The sequence below is a fragment of the Miniopterus schreibersii genome (assembly GCF_964146895.1).
Source record: "Miniopterus schreibersii genome assembly, chromosome: 7".
Classification (NCBI taxonomy): Eukaryota; Metazoa; Chordata; class Mammalia; order Chiroptera; family Miniopteridae; genus Miniopterus; species Miniopterus schreibersii.
In genome coordinates, this window is record NC_138108.1 from 43506262 (window position 1) to 43526929 (window position 20668).

At 35.2% G+C, this 20668-nt stretch overlaps 1 protein-coding gene and 1 pseudogene across 2 annotated transcripts in view; one reads left to right on the forward strand and one right to left on the reverse strand.

Moving 5' to 3' along the window:
* UBR3 (ubiquitin protein ligase E3 component n-recognin 3) overlaps nt 1-20668 on the reverse strand; it is a 142744-nt gene that overhangs the window by 67599 nt on the left and 54477 nt on the right. Inside the window, exons 9-18 of the mRNA XM_081143397.1 lie at nt 16654-16833; nt 15939-16072; nt 8485-8571; nt 6318-6383; nt 6147-6236; nt 4904-5032; nt 4214-4266; nt 3981-4114; nt 3563-3639; nt 2072-2222 (exon numbers count right to left, since the gene is read on the reverse strand). Of these exons, the coding sequence (XP_080999523.1) occupies nt 2072-2222; nt 3563-3639; nt 3981-4114; nt 4214-4266; nt 4904-5032; nt 6147-6236; nt 6318-6383; nt 8485-8571; nt 15939-16072; nt 16654-16833 (1101 nt within the window). The remainder of the gene's footprint in view (nt 1-2071; nt 2223-3562; nt 3640-3980; nt 4115-4213; nt 4267-4903; nt 5033-6146; nt 6237-6317; nt 6384-8484; nt 8572-15938; nt 16073-16653; nt 16834-20668) is intronic.
* On the forward strand, nt 8958-14152 carry LOC308559747 (kanadaptin pseudogene; annotated as a pseudogene). The gene is made up of 2 exons: nt 8958-9022; nt 12279-14152. The product of its transcript is annotated as a kanadaptin pseudogene (transcript).

Here is a 20668-nt window from a genome sequence, read left to right on the forward strand (position 1 = left end):
AGTATATAACAATGGAAACAATATTTAGACATGGCAAAATCTACACCATGACCTGAGAATAATAATTTTAGAAACTGCTACCTCTTTCCTAGATTAAGTTTTTTCCCCTCTCATTCTCTGTAGCAGAATTCTCAACATTTGAAAACATAGTAAGAAGTTTAAGCTTCTCCCTACATATCTACTATAATTCAATTTTCTGGCATAAGAAACTTTTAACAATTGTCCCTATTTTCATGTAACATGCCATTCATCTTAAATTATCATAAGTATGATTTAAGATCCTTAAGATAGTCTTTCACAAAAACAAAGACTTTTGTTATTATTTCTACTATCATTTATCGTCCTTCACTTTTATCTCTATTAATTTGTAAAATTAAAATGCCAATGCTTTTATCAAAATTATAAAACCATAGCAATAGGAGAAAGCCTGAGTGCCTAACTAGTCCAGCAGGCTTCAAACAGCTTTCCACTGGAGCTGAATTTCCAAAAGTTTAACAGGGGACACCTTAGGAGTAAGGAGATGGCAAAACAGACAGGAAGCTATACCCACACACACTTTAGTAAGAGTAGGGCTGCTTTTATCGATTTTGTGTAACACATTCACTTAAGGTTTAGTTCCCTAAAATTTTAAAAGTTTATTTAATCACTTATGGAAAGCTTAAAAACCACTCATTTCACAAACAAGTCAAATCCAAAGATAAAACACTGACTTTCCCAACATCACACAACTAGCTAATACATTTCAGTACTGTATTTGAGTATGACACCCAATTTCTAGACTCTAATCTTCAAATGCCCAGTGCTCCATCTCAGTGTCTAAACTTTATTGTATATGACAGTCATCTTAGACAGCTTGCTAAAAAAGCGTATTCCCAGAATCCATCCCCGAGATCCTAATGAGAGCAGATTTGGGCTGAGGATAGGGACCCATGTTTTCAATACAGACCACAAGTAAGTCTGACAGAGGTAATCCTCACCTCACTCTTGACTAAGCATTACCCTATACAAGAACACCACTCCACTTGGAAGCTCATCTAAATCTTAGATACAAAATGTTCTCTGCAACAAAGAAAAACTGCTTTTCCTTTAATGGAATACATTCCAATCAGAGACTTTGGGTTGTTCTTTCTACTTTCGTAAACTCCCTAAAAATCCCAAACAATAAGGCTTATTTTGCTGTGTTTTGCCAAACACAGTGCATGTTACTTACAACTTCAAAGTGGGCATCAGTTTTTCATTTTAGAAAAGAGTGATGAGGGGGTCAAGAAGCATATAACTGCTACTTCCTTCAAAATTTTAACTTACTTTAGTGAAAATGTGAAAATAAAGAAGAAAAGACTGTGAATCAAGACTTCACCTACTTCTGGCTCTTGTCAAACATGTCATCTATAAATCCAGGGGGAAATCTCAGAAAGTCAACCACTTAAAGAAAAGGATTCTATGTACTTATATAGATTCAAAATGTAAGAAAATGTTTCAGCATTCCATATAGATTTTCATTTTAACTGTTTCAAATTAAAACTGGGGTAGTGAGCCCTAGCCTGTTTTGCTCAGTGGTTAGAGCGTTGACCCTCAGACTGAAGGGTCCCGGGTTCAATACTTGATCAAGGGCATGGACCTTGGTTGCAGGCTTGATCCCTGGCCCCAGTCGGGGCACATGAGGGAGGCAACCAATCTACATGTCTCTCTCACATCATTGTTTCTCTCTCCCTCTCTCTCTCCCTTCCACTTTCTCTGAAAAAGCAATGGAGAAAAATATCCTCAGGTAAGAATTAAAAAAAAAAATTGGGTAGTGAGAACTATTTCCAAATCAAATTTAGAGAGCAAATTCATACAGTTCATATAGAAAGTTCCTTATATAATTTAGAGTCACCTAAGAAGCCTTGTTGTAATATAAAACCATAGATTTGTAATATCACTGTACATCATAAAAGATAAATATACACCTATAAGAAAGTTAAAGAAAAAACCAAAGCTGAATAAACAAAAGGCAAAATATCTTCTTTCAGTGTACACAACTCACCTTTAGGAAAACTGATATTTCAAAGAATGTTTTTCCATATAAACGTACCTTTAGGAGTATACATGCCTTGTTGCATAGAACCTCCAGGTTCAAAAACAGGAGCCTTAAAATCAGCTACAGCTGATAAAACTGATTCGAAGCTATAACTGCCCGGAATAATGCCACTTTTGGGATTTGGGTTTTCTGGAATATGATGTATGTGTCAAGAAAAAAAAAATTCATGACTAAAAGCCAGCTCTATAATCTTACCAAGGTACCCAGGGTTCTAACTGTTTTTGCTAAAAATAAGGAAGAGTAATTGTCTGTAATATATGAAGTTGGCCACAAGAGGGCTATATAACAATTTGATAACTTATGAATTAAGAATTTTAAAAATCTTTTTAATCTAGAAGCCTACTAATAAATTATATGATGAAGTAGTTCCTAAGTATATTTCCCTAAAACAAATTAATCAAATTTCAGAAAAAGAAAAATAAAACTTTAAAAAAATTAATTTACATTTTCATCATTTTGCAAATGTGTGCTTTCCCTTAGAAAATCAAAGAAAATAGACTAAAAATTAACCAAGATTTTTATGAGTAAAGATTGGTTTCCAAAAACACAAAATGTCATCCTCAAAGTAAAATGAAAAAGATGCTAAGCAAATTTTTTTAAATAAGGAAACCAGAAAACCAGACTCTCTCCCACTGGTTTTACATAAAAGTGTACAATTCTTTTAAATTCAAAGTTACAGAGAACACTTTTGTCTCTTATAGCACTGACGCACAGTATGTAATTGTTAAAAGAAATCAAAAAACATCAAATTGATGCTGCTTATAAAAATCTTCAAGGTTAACAAACAGGCATTCCAATAGAAGTTATTTCACAAAACTATAGCAAATTATTCCAAACATATTCACAATATACAAAGTAAACTTAGTCAAAATTTTACAAAATAAATTTTATCACAAAATAACATCATAATCTTGGTCAAAAATTTTACTAACAATAAAAAAAATGTGTCCATTGTATGTTCAGTCCTATACAAGAAGCCATAAGTTTTCAAAGTTTGTAGGCAATAGTCCTTGCCCTTAAAAACCTCTTGGTTTAAGACTAAATTCTAAGAAAAAATCCTCAGAATGTTTAAAACCCTGGTAATAATAATTATAAGGTAAACCTCTAAATTTAACCATGACTTCCAGCCAAGCTATAAGATAAAGTAGACCTAGCTGCCTTTTACAAGGTGTCCAGCTTTCTTTCACAAATGCAGTCCTAGAAGGTCATATATATCCTTGGGTGCCCAGAGCCATCAAGTCCTGAGATCTAACAGAGGCCCAATGACAGCTCCCTGAGAGGCGACAGGTAAAGGCAAAAACATCTGCCACTAGTCCTGAATATACAGTTGAACAAACATTTGGAGTTCTTTTTTCCATACTATTTTAAACTTCAAAAAAAATGTTTAGTTAAAAAAGTGATATATCTTCAATCCGTAAAAATTACGTATTATTTAAATCCTACAACTATTAGAAAATTAAACTTTTAAAAGGATATGAGGTCCAGCAATGAACTATGTGTCCTGTCATTCATACACAGCTGGGCAACCATCTCAGCCCTAAGAATCTCATCATCAGACATCCCTAAAATAATTAAAAACAGAATTAATAAGGCTAAATACACACATATTATAAAGAAACAACTTATCACACGCTTTATTCAGCTGCTTTACCAAAAATCATCTGCTTCAAAAATTAAAGAACAGAGAATGCAATGCCCCAAATATAACTGCATTTTAACTATTTTTAACTACCCTGCTGTTTGTAGTTCCCTTAAATTAGGGTTTTAACATATCAAGTTTGAAACACTGTTCAAATATGTCCACCTTTCTTCCTTTTATCCATAAGCCAGTTATTAACACTGGAAGGGAGAGGAAAGGGAAAAGAATAGTTAATACCCAAGTATTAGTATTACTGCTTTTTACCTAAATGTAAACGAAGACTCAAAAGAATCACAAGAAATGTAAGAGCGCCTTCTAACATCGACCTCTCATGCTCTGCATCAAGTACTGTGTTTTGATGTTGCGACGCCATTGTCAACAAATCCACTACCTTAAATCTATATGAAATATTTGAGACAAAATTTTTGAATGTTAAAACAAAATTAACTTAAATTTCAAATACTTCCTAATACCTGTCTTAATAAAATTATGCTTACCTTTCAAAGACAGATGAAATAAAATAATCTGGGTCAAGTCTAGAAGCACAAACCTTTAAAAGACAAAAAAAGACACCAACTTTATTTCTCAATATTCAGTTTTACTTCTTATGTCAATCATGTGTGTTTTTTTTAAATGTTTTGTATCTTATGATGTTTTGAAATCTTGGGGAGGCCTTACAGATCCAGGGAGAGACTCCCCTTCCTAGGGTGACCTAATTCCTAAAGATAGTAAACAACTTACTTGGGAGCTAGCCTCTCATATGCAAGTCAATCAATCATCCCCTTTACCTAACTCTCACACACCAAGCCAATATTTCCCCTACCCTAAATCAACCCAGGACCAGGACAGCCCCTATGCTCCAAAACCCACCAAAAATATTCAAACTAGCCAATCCTAAAGTGTTTCCCCTGCCCTGACTTGCCTTTCCTGTGGAAACACCAAAGAAAAAGTTCTGCTCTAGTATTTCCCCTCCTCCCTGTTCCTACCTCCTGAACAAATCTAATGCTTCCTCTGTGGTCCTGCATGATGTGGCATGCCCCCTTTTCTTGTGATATGTAATAACAAATTCTTCTTTCAATAGCAATGACCACTCCAGGTTGTCATTTAGTCCCCTCTATAAATTAGAATCCTGAGGGTACAAATGAGAGACTTCTAAAGTACATCTGTATTATATCAAGTTGGCTTACCTGTAATAGGTAAATGTCAGGATCAATCATGGAATTACAGAAATGAGACTGAACGTAGGTCATGGCTTGTCCTTTGATTTGCAGACCATTTCTTACCCACATATTGCTGTGGATTTCAGCAAGACTTGCCTAGTAAAATAAAAATTATGTAAACTAGACAAAAAAGTCATCTAAATTCAATCTTTATAAAACTGTATTATATTGAACAATCATTTCAAAATATTTTATAACTTAATCACACAGTAGGAGCCTGACATTCTGTCTAATGTTAGTTTAAGATATTTAATTCAAATATAAACTTCAAAATTTTTAAATGCTTCACATAGTAAGTCCCTTTATTGGAATTTTTTATGTGAGTTAGTTTTCCATGATGACTTCTGGATATATTTACAGTAATTTTCACTGAAATCTTTCGTAAGGAATCAGTGACACTTATATTTAACTCTTTTCCCCTAAAAAAAAAAAAGGGATTTATAATGCTTAAAGAACACAGGAATAAGCATAAAACAAAGGTAAGTGTTCGAAGTCAATAAGTATAACCTATATCTTTAATTCGCCCTAACTCAACAATCAATCCAAACTAGTCACTTTCCAAATAACTGGCAGATAAGAGAGGGTCAGATTAGAATAAATTTTCTTACTATATTAATATTTAATTCTTAATATGCTTATGTTCTGTATCAATTAAAACTTAGCATAGTCATAACTTCATCTCTTGTTTGTCCCTAAACCCCAGAGTTAAAGTTCAGTAATGATTAACAAATCTAAAATTTCCAGAAAACCAAAATGAAGTACATAAATAAAAGGCTGGCCCACAAAATTATGGTGTTAGAACTGAAAGAAACCACAGAGCTTATCCAGGTTGATTCTCTGTTTTATCTCCTCTCCCTTTACAAATGGGAAACTAAGAATCAAGTAGGTGAATTACCCCAAACAATATGGATAATAAAACAGTGGTGGCACCAAGGCTGTAATCCATTAGGCCTACTGATTCCAAAATAGTGCTATAAAGTTCCCCTACAAGTAAATATAGTGAAAAGAATTCCTGGGAAAACCGTTACTAAATGTAAATCTCATAAAAGCAAAAATACCTAATATAATATGGCAAAGATATCAAAACTAAGTTTAAAATTTTTTCCAAACATTTTGGCTATTAAAACAGTGGTAATGGAATAAAAATAAAATAAAGAATCATTTAACTAAAGAATTCAATTCAAAACGTTTTAGAAGTCTGAATACGTACTTGAATTTGGAGCGGGTGAATCATTAGTTTCATTAACATTTCCTGATCTGGTAAAATAGAATCCAAATCTAGTTCTTGACATTTCACAGCCTAAAAATTATGATAAAAAGTTACTAATTTAATACTTATTTTCTAGTATTAAAAAAAAGAATTGTTTAATGACAGTCTTACCTTACTCAAAAACATAGCATAGTAACGATGCAGTGGCAGATGAAAAGTTACTTGGTTAGGTGCTGGCTGGAACAAACAAACAAAATCCACAAGTCAAAGAATGTTTTACATAAGCTGAAAGAAGCCTTTAAAATGCTGAAACCACACTTTCACCTTGATTTATTCCTATACTTTTTAATCAAAACTTAAAATTTTAGAAGATACAGCTTAAAAAACCACTGTAGATAAAACTATCCCATTTTAAACATCTAAAGGTAAGTTCCTGAAGGCAGAAGTTGTATCCTACTCAACTCTGAATCCTCTGAAGCATCTAGCACAGACCAGAGATGGGAGAGATGTCTCTTTACAGGAGGCCATTTGAGAATCCTCATATGCATGCATACCACACACATGATAGTGATACGAACAACAATTGTAGTTAACAGCCATTGAGCACTTACCATGTGTGCCAGTCCCCCACTTTATTCACATTACCCCATTTAATCCTCACAAAAACCCTATAGAATAGGAACTATTAATAGTCTCATTTCAGAAAAAGGGAAATTTAAGCTTAGAAAACTTAAGTAACTTCCTAATAAGTAGAAGGAGCTAGTCTGGACCCCACGGTTATACTCAAAGTGGTAAGAGGCTCTGACTATAGTCCTAAATTGAGTACAGGTAAAGTGCTTCCCTAGGTTCCTTCACAAGCTAGGTGAGATGTCCCCACATCAGTGCTGAACATGCAGCCTCCATAATTAAGCTTAGTAGAGCATATCTTAAGGACCACTGGCATCCTTGTGAATATTATAAAATTTGTATTTTAAATCTGTGAATCCCATGGGTGACGTCATCACTATAGGGCAAAAGTACACAACAGTTGTCTTTTTTAAACAAGAAAAATTAAAAAGGTATTATTTGTTTTTAATGCTTTTATAAATTTTAAAGTTTTTTTGTGTTAAAAATCTTATCTAGAAAAGGCAGATAATTATGCTAATGTAGTATCAGTAAAGAGTTATAAAGAGCTACAATATGTCACCATCCCTGAGTTTTTTCCAAAACCCATATGAGAATAACATCCTCATCAATATGTGAATAAAAGTCTATTGTCAATTATTCTAATAAATAAAAGTTTGCCTTCCATAAAAAGGAAGAAATTTCTGACACATGCTACAATATGGATGAACCTTGAGAACATTATGCTAAGTAAAATAAGCCAGTGATAAAAAGACAAATACTATGTGATTCCACTTATATGAGTTACTTAGTCAAAATCATAAGACAGAAAGTATAATGGTGGAGCAGGGTTAAGGTGTGGGGAAGGGAATTTAATGGGTATAGTTTCAGTTTTGCCAAAAATAAAAAAAAATTTTAAAAAGACAGCAGAGGTTCCACCTGTCCAGGAGAGTTGAAGTAGTCGGAAGCCTGGCCTTCCTCCTACATAAGGCATATTGTGACGCCACTTTATAAGAGGAATAAAAGGGGCTTCTGATAGTAAACTTGGCTGACTAATTAGAAGCAAGCCCCATTTAATTCTTACTGAGCATGTTCTATGCTAACTCATCTCAATTCATTAATAATAACAATCACCTTTGTTCAAGCCCTTACAAGGATGAGCAATTAAGTTATGATACCCTTTTCATCAATCTCCCCCATCCTATTCACATCTGCACTGTCACTTTTACCTCTTCAAATAAAACTAATTTACTCCTGACAAACACTGAGACATACACACTTAAGCACAGAAAAGAAAAAAAATGATGCCCTTCTCTAGGAAATAAGCAAACATGATTAATGCACTGAGGAACCTCCTAAATGTCAAAGAACTGGTCTCCCACTTCTCCTTTTTTAAAATGTACTGGTACTACTTACTCTGATTTTTTTCCCTTGTCCTATGAAAAGGTATTCATTATTTTCAATGTTAAATGAAATCTAACAATTCTTTTTCTTTTTTTTTCTTTTTAAAACATATCTTTATTGATTTCAGAGAGAGGAAAGGAGAGGGAGAGAGAGAGAGAAACATCAATGATGAGAGAGTCATTGATCGAGCCCGCAACCCGGGCATGTGCCCTGACCGGGAATCGAACCCTGATCTCCTGGATCCTAGGTTGATGCTCAACCACTGAGCCACGCCCAGCCGGGCAACAGTTCTTTTCTTAAATGCTTTTACATATATGGAAAATATACATACCTCATCTACGAAGTTAATAGCATCAAACCAGTCCTGAAGAGCTTCAAGGCAATATCTAACAACATTTCGAGTATATTCTTGGGTTTCCTAAAATAATAAGTTATACAAATTTTCAGCATATATATGTACATTTTCAACTTCAAATTATATGCAATACATAAAATAAGTTATATGCATTGTATATATGGCAAAATATTTTTTTCAAAACAAGCACATTTGTCATTTCAAGAAATCATCCCTTCACAAACTAATAGTAACAATCAGTGACAATTATAAAAATTAAAGAACACAATCTGCTACCTGTTATATAATATATTCCTTAATATAAATCAAATCTGAAATAGATATGTATGATATAAACCAGGTTCCATTTCAAGGCATCCCAAAAATATTATATGTTCCCTAATCTTATTGTTTAATAGGTATAGAGTTTCTTTTGGGATAATAAAATGTTCTGGAAATGGATAGTGATCATGCTGTACAACACTGTGAATGTACTTAATGTCACTGAATTTGACACCCAAAATGGTTTAAGGAGGTAAATTTATGTTATATATATTTTACTACAATAAAAATAAATTAATTTAATTTCATTTAAAAAGCGAAGAACATGAGTACTATCAGTAGCCTGTAAATATCTTTTTTTACAATATAATTTAGAAGAAAAAAGGATAAGCATGTACCACTAATGTTTTATAGATAAGTGGATACAGTGAAATAGGCAAGTATTAAGTTAAATGGGAAAATAAGTCATGATAGCCTTTGTGAAAACAAAATGAGCAAAGAATTTAAACAGACATTTACATGAAAAGATGCTCTACACTATCAGTCATCAGAAAAATGCAAATCAAAGCCAGAACAAGATACCATCCACATATACTAGAATAGCTATAATTTTTTAAATGTAAAATAAAAAGTGTTGGCAAGGATTTAGAGAAACTGAAACTCTCATACATTGCTGGTGGGAGTGTAAAATGGTATAGCTACTTCAAAGCTAATTAAAAGAATATATATTCACACAAAAACTTGCACACAAATGTTTACATAAGCAATATTCATAGTAGCAAAAAAAAAAGGAATCAACCCATGAATGGACAAGTAAAACTGGTATATCTCTATGATGGAATTCTATTCAGCATAAGAAGAAATGAAGTGCTGACTGATACATGCTGCAACTCAAATGAACCATGAAAACACTATGCTAAGTGAAAGAAGCTAGACACAAAAGGCTAAATATTGTATGATTCCACTTATATAAATCATTACTTAAATGTCCAGATTAGGTAAATTCATACAGACAGAAGGGAGATGAGTGGTTTCCAGGAGATGAGAAGAGGCTGGAATTGGGAGGTGGGGAGGGGAAGGCAATAAAAATGTTCTGTTGTCTGCAGTAACCCAAAGTTGCCACTAGATGGAGATTTTATAGCTTGTTTGTTCTGTTCAAAAAGCAAAAATTAATAATCTAGAAATGAGCCATCCTTTATCCATTCTATGTTATTAATCAATCTAGTACTACTTGTTTAACTAGTAGCTCTTACCATTTTCAAGAACCAAACAGCATTCAGGGCAATCATACAAAGTAAGCTATCAGGTGAAGTTCCCTTTTTGATTGCTAACATTTTAAGTTTTCAATTTTATAATTAGAGAATATAAACACAAAGAAATAGGTGGGGTTTTTTACTTTAAATAATAGTCTTTCTTCTAGTTTACACTTCTAAAACCTGACAACACTGCTGCTAAAGGATTTCTTGCTTAAGAGACCATTATAACAAAGTGGTTATGAAATCAAATGGATTTGTTTTCAAACTCAGCTTTTACTTGCAGCTGTGTGAACTTGGACAAGTTATTTAACCTATGAAAGAAAGGGATGATACTATTCACTTCATAAGAGATGCTATCAGGATTAAATAAGAATACAATATAAAGAATATAATGTAAAGAACAATGTCTGGCATACTGTAAGTGCTCAAGAGACTATCTTATCTAAGAACTACATACTCCTTTAACTGAGAAAGTACTCTCTCAGATACTACCAGGACAATATGAGCTTGTTTTCTCTCTGTTCTCTCACTTCGTAGGTTAAGAGAACCATAGCACATTGCAATCCTGGCCCTCAAAACTAAAAATTACTGCCTGGAAACAATGATTTCTCATTATTACATAACCTCAGTTTCATAATCTAATTCATCCTCAAAACAGTTGTCACCTCCTAAAATAATGTATTTTCATATCAACATCATGTCAACCCTCCCTCTTTAAATCACTGTCTTCTGTTGGCTGACATGATACTGAATTCTTCTGGTTTTCCTCCTTTCCCTCCATATCCATTAGTTCTTTCTTCAGGGTCCATTGTTCTCCTTTTCCTACTTTATCTCATCCCATCGCCAATGATAAATATCATCTATATTCCTAAGGATCTAAAATTTATAACCTTAGTCCAGACTTCTATTTTGAGCACAAAACTCATACAGCCATATATTTCAACTCATTCCATCTCATATACTGCAACCACCTATTCACTATTTCCACTTGGATGTTTCATAGGCATCTCAAACTTCACATATCTAAAACTAACTCTTATCTCTCTAAACCTGCTTTTTTCTATCACTCTTTTTCTATCTCTATACCTAGTTACCCCAAGTTTCTCTCTCATCAACAACATACAATCCATCACTAAGCCTATTGATTATACCTCCAATACATCTTCAATATCTAAAAGGCATCCTGAATACACTTTGAATTTCAAATCTGAATTTCCTATCTAGACTATTATCACAGCATCTTCATTGGTCTATTTACTTCTAGCCTTGATGCTTCCCACACTCCCTTCAATCAGTCTTCCCAACAACTACAATGATCTTTTAAATGTAAATCTGATCATATCAAACCTCTGTTTAAAAATCTTCACTGGCTTCTCCAAATTAAATCCAAGGTTGGTTAACATGATCTATAAGGACCTGCTTTAATAATCTGATCCCTGCCTCTCTCTCCAACTCCATGTTCCACTCTGTGGCACCAGCCACAAATTCCTTAAAAGGACCAATCACTGGAGGTAGGCTATTCCAGCCTATATTCCTACTACCCCCAGTAACCTGTTTTATTGTTCACATAGCTAGCTCCTTCACATTTTTTCTTCAGAAAGGTCTCCACATTCATTATTATCGCAGTAATCTGTCATTATCCTATAGAGCACTTACAAAAGTTTGCAAAATAAATCTATGTGTTTACTCACTTAATGTCTATCCCCCTATTAGACTGCTCCATGAGAGCAAGAACCACATCTATTTTGTTCGACACCAAAAAACCCAAGAATCTAGATGGTATCTAGCACAGAATAGCACTCAATAAACATTTTTTGAATAAATGAACAAACAAACCTCATATATATATGACAGTTTTTGATAAATGCTACAGTGGAGATCAAACCAGGTAATATAAAAACACTGAGATTGGAATCATAAATCTGACTGGAAGAACTTAATTAAATAAGCAGATTACATATCAGTTGAGTCTTGAGTAGAATTTTTGAAGAGCTAATACTAGTGGTTCTTCACACTGGTTAGAATCACTGCTGAGATCCTACTGCATATCAATTAAATCAAAATCTCTGACAGTGGGGCTTAGGCACATGTAATTTTAAAGCTTCCCAGATGATTTTCATGTAAAAGAAGCACGGGACTAAGCAGAGAGGATGAAAGAGCATATGCAGAAAAAAAGGGACTAGCTTGAACAAAAGCACAGAAGTCAAGAAAGAGCAATGCAGGCAGCCACCCACAGTGGCTCCTGTTCCCCAGGGCCCAGCTTGGGCTCCCCCTTACTGAGAGCTGCCATGGTCCCACGGCCCTCTATAGTCTATAAACCCTGAAGGGCAACACGATCCTTGGCACCCATTGCTTGAAAGGAACCAGTTGCTGCATTTTTTGAAGGCTTTCTAGCTGTGACATGTGCCTGGAGCACCCTGGAAGTCTCTGGGTACCAAGCCGTGCTACAGCACAGGGCATCAGGCTCCAACGGACAATGTGATGGCCACAGGCCTGGCTTCTACCTCTACGATCTAGGAAGCACCCATGGCACCTTAATCAACAAAACCCACATCCCACCCCACACCTGGGCTCCACGTCAGGCATGTTCTTCACTTCTGCAGCAGCACCCGGCTCTTTCTTCTTCAGGGACCAGAGGAAGACCTAGAGGCAAAATCCGAGTTGACAGTAACGCAATTGAAGGAATTGCGCAAGAAGCAACAGACGAAGCTGGAGAAAATGCTAGAAGACGCAGACAAAGATAAGGAAATGGATACCACTGAGAGGAAGAGAAATACTAGTAGTCAAGATGATGAAATGGGCTGCACCTGGGGAATGGGAGAAGCTGCTATAGAGGATGAGGCTGAAGAGAACCCCACTGTTAGAGAATTTCAGCAGCAAAGGGAGGCCTTTTACATAAAAGATTTTAAAAAAAACTCCCCAAGGTTTTTTTGACCAAGAAGAAGAAGAAGAATGAGATATGAATTTGATGAACAGGGACACAGCACTTGGCTCTGCAGGGTTAGATTACCTGTGGATGATTCAACTGGGAAACAACTGGTAGCTGAGGCCATTCACTCAGGGAAGGAAAAAGAAGCAATGATCCAGTGTTCACCGGAAGCTTGTCAAATCCTCAGTCCTTTGGGATTGCTGCTGCAGGAGGCAGCACCTCAGAAAAGGAAAGCAAAGAGCTGGGAAGATGATAGTGATGATGACACTTTTATGATAGTGATGATGACACATTTCTTGATTGGAATGGCCTGCTTGAGAAGAAGCATCTGGACCGAATGAAGAAGGCTAGGAAGACTGATGAGAAGCCAGAGGCCTCTGCATCATTGGTTGCAAAGTTAAATGATGCTGAAAGGGAACTCTGAAATTTCTGACACTGAAAGCCTCAAGCAAAGCTCCATTAGAGTTATCATCTCAGGACTCTTTAGATGTGTTCTTGTTGGAAATGAAATTGGGGAGTGCATTGGACGGCGTGTCCCGGAAGAAACTTTACCTGACAACTTTTGAACTGAGGAAAAGAATAAGAGAGACTTAAAGGGTTGACAAAAATGGTAAAGCCAGCTGAGACTCCAGAACTAAAAAAGACTCAGACTATAGATGTTGAAATAAAAAGCTTACATTGCCCTCTTTTGTGCCATGAAAGGAGGGAGCAAATTCAAATTCAAAACTGGAACAGTAGGGAAGTCACCCCCACGCATCCTGAGCTCCCTCCAGCTCCAATGAGAGCGAAGGGTGAGCCTGATGTAGACCAGGAGGGGGAGGAGCAGGGAAAACAACACTGGGGCCGGAAGCAGTGGCTACAGCAGCAGAGAGGGTCAGAAGAAGCAGTACAGGAAACAGTCCTCCCACAGATCTCACATGTTCTCAAGAAATAAAACAGCATGGAAACATGCCCCAACTCAGCCAAGCGGAACAGAATAAAGATTATCAAGAGATTAGTGAACCCTGCATCACATGAGAAACCCTGAGTATCAAAGAATGAATATAAAAAAAAGAGATGAATTAAAGACAAAGAAAGCTCCTGGTCCAGGTAAACTTCCACCAACACTTTCCTCCAAATATCCAGAAGATGACCCAGACTACTATGTGTCAGCAGTGGGGATGGCAGAAGCCATCTTAATGACAAGTGTGGCTATTGATTACTTCAGAATCCTAAAGGAGGACCTTGTGGACCATGTGACGTGGGACATTTAGGAGAACATCAAGCTGAATGTCCAGAGAAGGAGTTCAGATGATCATTTATAAAATTTGGTGACGGGCCTTTTCTTTTATTCTGTTGGATTCCTAAGTTTATCTAACCATCTGATCCTCTTGAACTTGGTATTTATGTTTAAAAGTGTTTGTGTATGTATATAAAAAGGAATCATATATTTTGAGAATTAGTAAAGAGACATGACTGTTCAAATTAAAAGAAAAGAAAGAACACTGCATGCTAAGGAACGGTAATCTGATAGAGGGGATACAGTAGGAAGGTGAATTAAGAGAAACAAGTTGAGGGCAAATTGTGGAGAATCTTAAATGCCTCTATAGAAAATGCAAACATTATCCTGGAGACAGATGGGAAGTTGAGTAATTTTTAAGCAAAGAATAAATATACATAGAACTTAGAAAAGTAACAAGTACTGGGATAGATTACAGTAGAATCTAGAGGCAGAAAAACAAGTTAAAGAATTGCCTGAACAACTTAAGATTGTTTAAATACACAGAAGTAAATTAAGACAGAGGAAAGAAGTGGGAGGGAGACATTTCTAGAATGGAAGAGAGAATTCATGGCATCTGATACAGGTTAAACAAAGCTGGTACAGCAAGGGGAGAAGGTTTCTACATTAAATAATTGTGTCATTTAAGATACCATTAGGAACATGAAGGACACAGTGTGAACATATGATTTTAGAAGTTAGAGACCTGAGAAAATATGTACCTATAAGGAGATCTACATGAGTAACCAGAGCTGTTGGAAATTTGAACCTGGCTAGACTGTAACAAAGTTATGAGTCATCTGCGTTTAGAGAATAGATGATGTCATGAGAGAAAATATAAATCTGTTTAAAGAAACACATACACTTAAAGAGTATATGGAAGAGAACCTCATAATAACCCTGTGAAGAAGGGCAGGCTTTGCTGTCCTTCATTTTGCTTTTTTTTAAATAAGGAAAAAGACTGAGACTGAGAAGTTCAAATAGTTTAAAATGAGTTGACCAAGTCACCTAAGTAGAAAGAGGTAGAGCCCAACCAGAATCCAGGGCTTCCAAATAGTTCCACTATAAAATCTTATCCAGCATGCTTACTGGTACAGGCTAGCAGGCTGGACTTCATGGTATCCATGTAGCAAAATCTTAGTCAAGTCCTTAATTTAAGGATCAGGGGATTCCATTTTTCTGGATTATTTAAGGATTCTGGAGACCCACCAAACCAGTATTTCAAAATACAAATGTAAAATATATATTTGTATAGAAAGACATAAATATATGCAATTACAAATAAGCGTTTTCTTATCCAATTATAACAATTTATGTTGCTGCTATGTAACCTGTAGACTGTTTTATAAACAACTGGAATTTACATGACATGTACACTGATTTTGTGCTTGGAATCTTAAAAGTATAAACTTTATTGAGAACTATCCTCATCCCTTGAAAGACAAGATGAATCAGGCAACTAACTGGTAATGGGTAAAATGAAACAATAAAGATGAGTGTAGAGATTTATATTCACAACAAGGGAAGGCTGGAAAGATCTGATAATATAAATGAAATCCAACCTGCTTAAGAATAATAGTTACTGTCTCAAGTCAGCCTTCACAGAGCTGAGTTCAAAATTAAACATTGCAACATTATTATACACAAGCAAACAAATCAATGTTTTCATATCTTTTTTCTTAATTATCTTAAAGGTAAATATAGAAATTAACAAAAATTAACATACCCTAACTTTACAATGTGATAAAAGCCCCCACATTGGCTGTGCACAGGCCTCAAGTTCAGCAGCAAAGGCAGCATAGTAGGTCTGAGACTCAAATTCCACATGCTCATTCAGTTCTCGCTTGTTTAAGTTCATACCTTACAAAATTAAAAGATACAAACCTTACTAAATGAAAACAAGATTTCATATTAAAAATCAAGTAGAAGACTTTCTAGTATCAAACACATTCTAATATACACACGAATGGCAATATGTATAGAAATAAGTAAATTATTAAAAATACAACAATCTAATCCTTTTGGAATTCTTTACAAACTAGGTTTTCTTAGAAACACTTCTCAAGTTGTCTCTTTCATATATAACATAACTGACTATATTAAATATAAAGGTCAAAACTATTTTAATTGATGCTACTTGAAATTATTATGAAAGCATTATGAATCTTCTTGGAGAATAGAAACTTCCAGATTAATGGTTTAAAATACTAAAACACATTACATTCTTATTCTTCTGTTTTCTTTTTAATATTTTGACACTTTCCATAACTGATATATTTTCATGAATACTTTATTAAAGTACTTACAAATATCAGTTAATTCAAATGAGACATTTCACATGTAATCTGAATGATGTGCTATTACCTTTTAATCAATACTTGATAGTTCGGCATTAGGCATTTTGTAAACTAAAGAAATTAACAAAAAAGTAAAATTCATACCTTGAAAGAAAGATACGAAGTTCATCCATGTAACTAACAAACCATGGTCCTCCAAAAATTTCTTAGCCACACTTTGATGAGAAAGGATATTAATAAAATCACTGACAAGAGGCCAATACGTGTTATTCTTCAGTAATGCTTCTCCACAGTTCACTACCACATGTAAACTATTTTCTTCATCTAAAACAGACACACACAGCCCAAAAATAAGTTTTAAAAAAAGCACTTTACAAGGATACAGATTATATACTTTAGAATCAGGTACACCGAAGTTCATGGCTTTAAGCCATGGCTTAAAACATGTTACTTAAGACTCTGAATTAATTTCCACACCTGTAAAATGGAAAAAACACTATCTTAAGGGAATTAAATGAAATGTTAACATAATACGTAGCACATTATTATAATAATGTTTACCATATGTCCAACATATTACATGATACTGAGCTAGCTATGTTTATAAAACTCTATTATTTTCTTGATGCCAATGACATAATGCAATACTTCAGATCCAATTAATAAAGTATTTTTATTCCTAGATTAATCTCGTTCCATCTTAGCAACCAAATCTGTGTGATTTAAGCAATATATATTTAATCGCTTTCTTCTGTTCAAAGAATATGTAAACAAAATTTCTTAGCAAAAACAGTATTTTAAAATTAAAGAACAAAAAACACACATAAACTTCCTAAGCCTTAAAAAAAATCCCCCCCAAAATGTTTTACAGTTTCAGTTTTTAAGTCTTTTTTATTGATGGGAGGGAGGGAGGGAGGGAGGGAGGGAGGGAGGGAGGGAGGGAGGGAGGGAGGGAGGGAGGGAGGGAGGGAGGGAGGGAGGGAGGGAGGGAGGGAGGGAGGGATTTATTGTCACACTTATTTATGCATTCATTGGTTGCTTCTTGTATGTGCCCTGACTGGATAGCAAACCCGAAACCTTGGCATACCAGGACGACTAACTCAGCCACCCAGCCAGGGCAAAATCCTCAAAATTTAAATACTTTGTTGGAGAGGTGGTATGCGTACACAAAATCTTTACTATTCGAAGTTATCACATACATGCATTAGCTCTCTTACCCTATTCCAATTTAACTGATTCACTGGATAAACAAGGCCCCCATTCCCACTGTAAAATACACTAATAACTGTAATTCACAGAATGCTCAAAGCTAGTAGCCTATTCCCTGGTATAAAAGCCGAGTATGTACATGCTTATTCAGAGTCAGTTTTGTTTCTGTTCACGTAAATTGCTGTTTTTATTTTAATAGAAAATGTAAATTAAAAGTATATAAACTGATGAAATATGAAAGCATAAAGAAAAATATTACAAAAACTGGATCACAAGCTTTTGAGAGACAATAAAAGTGCCTGAGAAAACACTAAAAAAATCTTGGAGGGCCCGGCCGGGCGCGGCTCAGCGGTTGAGCATTGACCTAGGATCTAGGAGATCGAGGTTCGATTCCTGGTCAGGGCACATGCCCAGGTTGTAGGCTCATCCCCGATTGGGGGCGTGGAGGAGGCGACTCTCTCATCACTGATGTTTCTCTCTCTCTCTCTCCCTCTCCCTTCCTCTCTCTGAAATCAATAAAAATAAAATAAATAAAATCTTGGCGGGGGAAAAATCATAAAAGTCTAAAAAGATTTTTTCACTCAGATTGCTTGACTAAGATCTAATGTTCCTATTCTACTTTAAAGAAACTAAAACTAAAAATCACAGATGATGCTTTACAGATGTGATATATATATAAGATGTAGAACTCCAGTCAAGGAAACCATGCCTTAAAAATGCTTTGCCCAAAATTAAAAGACTGGAGAATAAATATTCATTTGTGTTTTAAGTTAAAATGCACTGTTTAAGATAATACATGTATCATTTTTTAACCATTCCTCACTTTAACCAACTTTCTCAACTACCTACCTACTTGTCAAACTCATCAGTGAGGAGGGCTTCTACTGAACTTCCATACATTAAATTTGGGTTTCAGTCTATGAAGTTATTTTACCCAACTCTTGATTTTTAATAGAAATACTCACTTCCTTTTAGCAAGATTTATATCTGTTTTAATTTTTGCAAGGTATGAGCTTAAATGAGAACTAAATGAGCATATGGAATTTCAGTCTCAGGCCTGCTATGCTGCCTTTGTTGCTTGAACTTGAGGCAAATGTGGGCACTCTTATCGTACTGAAATTTAACTATATATATAAGAACAGGACCCACAAAGTATACTTTCTTTCAGTGCTTCTCAATAGGATGAGAGAGGGGGTTAGGGGCTTTCTATAAATAACCCACACCTGAGATTCAGAAAAGCCCTCTGACTGACAACTACTGTCGCTGTGAGTTGGTGAGCCATTGATATTGATGGGAAAGTGCTTAGGGATGCGGGGATTTTGAAAAAAATTTAAACACTCATCACTGTTCTATTTAATTAAAACCAGAGGATAAGTAAGCAGAATATAATTACTTAAAATCACTATTTTGACACTACTTTGAATATTACTGTTCTTGTGAAAGCCACTGGAGGGCAGTGGGGTGCTAAGAAAGGGGACATGATCAGATGTGTAGTGTGGAGAGTGACTAAAGAAAAGGTGATAACTAGTGGAAAAGGCCTAGAGATAACAATGGCTTGAACTATGGTGGTAGCAAGAAGAGGCAGAGATAAAGAGAAGTGGCTATTTTAAGATGTTTAGAAGGTATAAAAGACAGACTTGATGATGTTTGCTATATCACCAATTCGCTACATATCACCAAGGAGCAACAAGAAGTCAAAGATGATTCCTGGGTTTTAAGGCTGGGCAGCTGTGTAGATGGTTAGGCAGTGGTACCAAAACACAGACTTGTGTACTCATACACACACACACACGCACACACACATAACAGAAAAGCAGCAGACTTGATAAAGAGATAGTAAGTTTTTGGTGTGGACATAGTGTGTTTGAGTGGCTTGTTGACACCCAAAGAACATAATTCAATAAACAGTTTAATATGTAGGACAAAAGATCAATCTGGGATTTCTAGCAACTACTGACATTCCTAATGTTACGCAACACATGGTTTTAAGCCCCATTTTACACAGACTTTTATAAGGCAAACTAAAATTTCAGGAATGTGAAAAGTTATGTTATGTTTGGGATCACAAAGTTGTATGGTGTAGAAATGAAAACAACAAAGTAAAAATGTAATGTAGGGATCATGTACTATCAGATGCCTTTTCCTTTTTTTAAAAAACTTTTTAGTTTTCTTTTTTTTAATTGATTTGAGAGAGAGAGAGAGAAACATCAATTTGTTGTTCCACTTATTTATGCATTCATTGGTTGATTTCTGTATGTGCCCTGACCAGAAATTGAACCCACAACCTTGGTATATCTGACACTCTAACCAGCTGAGCCACATGGCCAGGGTGAGGCTTTTCCTTTTGTTTAAAAAAAATAAATGTTTTTATTGATTTTTAGAGAGAGAGGAAGGGAGAGGGAGAGAGAAACATTGATGTGAGAGTGAGACACCTATTGGCTGCTTCCTGCACACCCCTTACCAAGGATTGAACCAAAACCCAGGCATGTGCCTTGACCAGAAATCGAACCGGCAACCTTTTGGTGCACAGTCTCGGCCTCAATTTACTCATCTTTAAAGTAGGGATAGTAATAATGTCAATCTCAGAGAGTTGTTCAGAGCTTAATCAAAACAATATATAAATAGTATTACCAGAGTGCCCAGTACATAGCAAATACCCAAATAACATAAATTATTATAGGGAGGTAAAGTTAAGATGAAAGACCACAGAGAAATGAGAATATGATAAGGTCCTAGAAATATATGGCAATTTGAGGAGTATCAACCATATAGTGGGCACAAAAGAAGAAAATCAACAATCTCACTATGGGAGCACAGAAAAGGCAAGATTTATTCCAACTTTTAAATTATAAAAGTATAAGCATATAAAAATGTCTAAGGCTGATAGTAACAAATTTATGATTAAAAAAACAGGCACACATCTAATAAGGAAATGTTTAACTAAGTTATA